Raw genomic sequence first — 5000 nt, 5'->3', positions numbered from 1 at the left:
TCCTATTTTTATGCCTAATTTGGTGTCAACTGACAAAGTATTTGCAGAGAAAATGTCAATGTTAAAGTTTACCACGGACACACACACACACACACACACACACACACACACACACACACACACACACACACACACACACACACACACACACACACACACACACAGACAACCGAACACCGGGTTAAAACATAGACTCACTTTGTTTACACAAGTGAGTCAAATATGAGAGACCACTTCGGTAATTTCCTTTATAACCATCCTAAATTTTGGGAAATTTCGTGCGTTCCACAAAGTATGCGCATGAGAAACGACTTGCCAACCAAACTCATCAGCAACACCCTCGACCCAATATAACAAGCCACACCTTCAACCCTGACTCAACACCCACACCTCTTTCTTCTTCTTCTTCTTCTCCTCCACGTCCTCCTCCTCCTTCCTTCCTTTCTTCTTCTTCTTCTTCTTCTTCTTCTTCTTCTTCTTCTTCTTCTTCTTCTTCTTCTTCTTCTTCTTCTCCACGTCCTCCTCCTCCTTCCTTCCTTTCTTCTTCTTCTTACCATTTTTATCATTACCATCATCATCATCACTATTACTATCATGATCATTGTTATCACCATTATTATCATCATCGTTATCATCATTATCACCATCATCATCAGTGTTACTATCATGATTATTATCATCACCATTATCATCATCATCATCATCATCAGTATTACTATCATGATTATTATTATCATGATTATTATTGTCACCATCATCATCTTTATCATCATTATCATCATCAGTATTACTATTATTATTATCATCATCATCATCGTCATCGTCAGTATTACTATCATGATTATTATCATGATGATTATGGTCACCATTATTATCACCATTACCATCATCATCGTTATCATCATCATCAGTATCACTATCACGATGATGATCACCATCATCATCATCATCATCATTATCATCATCAAACCTACCGGCCTCGGGTAAGGTCCTACTCCCACACAGAGCCGCCAAGAGGTCGGCAGTGGCTGGTCTCTCCACGCACGTCAGGGTTCTGACGTCAAACAGCTGCGGAGGGGAGCACTCGGCTTCGTAGGGTAGAAGGCTCCCACCCCGGGTGGACGAGTCGGGTACGGCGTGGCGACAGTTGTAGCTCAGCGCGCAGTCCCCCGGGTGGGCAAAGACCAGCTCAGGGAAGTCCGCACAGAACTTGGCTGCTGCGTCTGGAGAGAAACCGTCATCGTCATCATTGTCGTCATCGTCATCGTTATCGTCATCATTGTCGTTGTCGTCGTCACCATCGTCGTCGTCATTATCATCTTCGTGTTCGACGTCATCGTTGTCATCATCATCATCATCATCGACGTCGTCGTCATTGTCGTCATCGTCGTCATCATCGTCATCATCATCGTCTTCGTCTTCGTCGTCGTCATCATCATCACCTCATCATCATCGTCGTCGTCGTCACCAACATCATCTTAATCGTCATCATCAGCAGCAGCAGCAACATCATCATAACCGTGATGATAATAGTGATAAAATCATCATCATCATCATAACAAGAAAAAGGAGAATGAGCAAATGTATGTATGTATGTATGTATGAATGAATGTATGGCCCAACACTCTGCTTATATCACAGATTGACATAAGTTTACATTTGGGCCAACAGCAAAGTGAGAGCTGTATAATCAATGGTTTCTCCAGTCAATGGGAAACCATGTACAGCTTTGTCTTTTGTAAAGGACTATGACTCTCAAACTAGGAAGCAAAATTGCACTGGCTCTTAGTGCTGCAGCCTCGTGGGCTAGTTGGCCTTTGGGAACCATCCCAACGCCGACTGTCCTAAAACCCTCTTGGCCGAGAGAGTGGGGATGTACTTGGGCAAGACACTCTCCACTATAATCAAATTCCAGCCCAAATAGTCGGAACAGCAGTTGCCTCCTCTGCTGTTCTGATGGTCATAGTCGGACACGACTGACTATCATATATATATATATATATATATATATATATATATATGAATGTATGTATGTAATACATTATAATACAAAACAATGCAATGCAATGAAATGCAATAGAATACAATACAATACAATACAGTACATAGGCATGCAAAACTACACTTCCACCACCACCATCACAATAACCACCACCATAGACTCACCACTGCTGATAGCAACAACCTATAAAACAACAACAACAACAACAACAACAACAACAACAGCTACTGCTACTGATACTACTATCGCCACCAACATAATCAGCACCACAAACAGCAACAGAAAACTCACAAAAGTATCGTACTACCCTTAGAAATAAATAGATGAATTAATGAATAAACAAACAAATGAACAAATACATCAAGTCATAGATAAATCGTACTATACTACCTTTAGAAATAACTTGCTAGACAGAAAGACATATAGATAGAGAAACAGACAGACAGACAGATAGATAGATAGATAGATATCGGTATCAGTGTCAGTAGCTCAAGGAGGCGTCACTGCGTTCGGACAATTCGAATATTTATGCTACACCACATCTGCCAAGCAGATGCCTGACCAGTACCATAACCCAACGCGCTTAGTCAGGCCTTGAGAAAAAAAATTAATGAAATAATAATAAAATAAAAATGATAACAATAAATGAAAATAAAATAAAAGGACAATAATGATGATAGATAAGCAAACAGGCAAAGAAATGTAAAACATGCACACACACACACACACACAGACACACACACACACACACACACACACACACACACACATGCGTAACAGACATGCAACAAACATGCAGTTTCACAGATATGAAAGCACAAACAAATACACATAAACGTACACGAGCCCCACCCCTCCCCCCCCCACCCCCACCCCTCGGCCTCCCCCCTCCCACACACACACACAAATTACCCTGCACTCCCCTCCCCCCTCCCCGCCCCCTCCACACACTCATTTCTAGGCTACGTATCGCAACTTCCACGGCGCGCGCTCGCGCACACACACACACACACACACACACACACACACACACACACACACACACACACACACCCACACACACACAAATTACCCTGCACTCCCCTCCCCCCTCCACGCCCCCTCAACACACTCATTTCTAGGCTACGTATCGCAGCTTCCACGGCACACACACACACACACACACACACACACACACACACACACAAACAAACAACACACACACGCACAAACACACACACACACACACACACACACACACACACACACAAAAACACACACACACACACACACACACACACACACACACACACACACACACACACACACTTACTTGTACAAGCACACACACACACATACGCCCATATCGCCCATAGATAGATAGAAAGATAAAAACATCATAAAGCACCATGCACCCCCCTCAACCTTGCCACGGAACTTTTGGCGGAAGGATCGTAGAAACAGTTAAACAAAACAAAACAAACAAACAATTCAACTGTCCAAAGAAAAGAAAAGAAAAAGATGATATATATACACATATATATATATACATAAATCACCCCACATTTATGTGCAGTGATGGCCTAGAGTTAACGCGTCCGCCTAGGAAGCGAGAGAATCTGAGCGCGCTGGTTCGAATCACAGCTCAGCCGCCGATATTTTCTCCCCCCTCCACTAGACTTTAAATGGTGGTCTGGACGCTCAGTCATTCGGATGAGACGATAAACCGAATTCCCGTGTGCAGCATGCGCTCAGCGCACGTAAAAGAACCCACGACAACAAAAGGGTTGTTCCTGGCAAAATTCTGTAGAAGAATCCACTTCGATAGGAAAAACAAATTTTAACAAGAGAGGCAAGGCCTTCAAGACTCACTTGTGATACACTTTAAAAAAATCCAAGCTTTTTATCTATTGAGTATAATTTCCAAATGTAATGTTTAAGATGAGAAAGATAAGTTTAAAGCAAATTAAGTCCCCTAGCATTAATTACAGATTAATTTCCCTTTTTTACTATCTGCACCAAAACGTTTGCAAAATAGATAAAACTTCCATGCTTAGCAAAAGAAGTTGCAGAATATCAGATCAAAGTGCCAAGTTTAGAGAATACAAAAACTATAAATATAACAGTAAATGCAATTTGCATTTTTATGCCTAATTTGGTGTCAACTGACAAAGTATTTGCAGAGAAAATGTCAATGTTGAAGTTTACCACGGACACACAGACACACACACACACACACACACACAGACAACCGAACACCGGGTTAAAACATAGACTCACTTTGTTTACACAAGTGAGTCAAAAATGGGTGGCGCTGTAGTGTAGCGACGAGCTCTCCCCTGGGGGAGAGCAGCCCGAATTTCACACAGAGAAATCTGTTGTGATAAAAAAAAAAAGAAAAGCAAATACATATACAAATACCTTTTGCCGCCATGCACCCAGCGAAATCAGCCACGCAACTTCCGGCGGAAGGGTCGTACAACTTCCCCTTCTCGCACACCGTCCACAGCGCCCTACCAACGCCTCCACTGCTCACTTCGCATCGTATGAATCCCCCACAATCCCAGGGAGCCGGGACTGCCGGGGCCCCAGATATACACAGGGAATCGTAGAGGGGATAGTATCCCGCGGCCAGTGATTGGACAGAGCCCGCGCACGCGCACAACACCACGAGCGACAAGGTCAAGGCTAGCAGCTGTCGTGGTTGTTGTGTTAGTAGTAGTCGTGGTGGTGGTGATTGTTGTGGTGATTGTTGTGGTGGTGATGCTGTCGATGTTGGTAAAGACGCTGCTTTGTCGGAGTTGAAAGCTTGGAATTTCTTCTTTCGTGAGCGGTCGTTGTTGTAGTGGTAGTGCAGGTGGTGGTGGTGGTGGTGGTGGTGGTGATGGCGGCGGAGACTGGGGTGGTGGTGGTGGTGGTGTTGACGGTCATGATGGCAGTGGTGGTGGTGATGGTGATGATGGTGATGATGAAGAAGATACGCGATGATGGATTTCATTCTGGAAGGAAGAAAAGAAAT

The 5000-nt window shown here is 43.5% G+C and overlaps 1 protein-coding gene across 1 annotated transcript in view; it reads right to left on the bottom strand.

Moving 5' to 3' along the window:
* Positions 1-3547, bottom strand: part of LOC143275235 (uncharacterized) — a 51742-nt gene extending 48195 nt beyond the window's left edge. The window contains exons 1-2 of the mRNA XM_076579209.1: positions 3541-3547; positions 975-1223 (exon numbers count right to left, since the gene is read on the bottom strand). Coding sequence (XP_076435324.1) covers positions 975-1223; positions 3541-3547 — 256 coding nt within the window. The remainder of the gene's footprint in view (positions 1-974; positions 1224-3540) is intronic.
* Between the last annotated feature and the right edge of the window lie 1453 nt (positions 3548-5000).

Source organism: Babylonia areolata, chromosome 30, assembly GCF_041734735.1.
Source record: "Babylonia areolata isolate BAREFJ2019XMU chromosome 30, ASM4173473v1, whole genome shotgun sequence".
Classification (NCBI taxonomy): Eukaryota; Metazoa; Mollusca; class Gastropoda; order Neogastropoda; family Buccinidae; genus Babylonia; species Babylonia areolata.
This window is presented reverse-complemented; position numbering and strand designations above follow the sequence as displayed.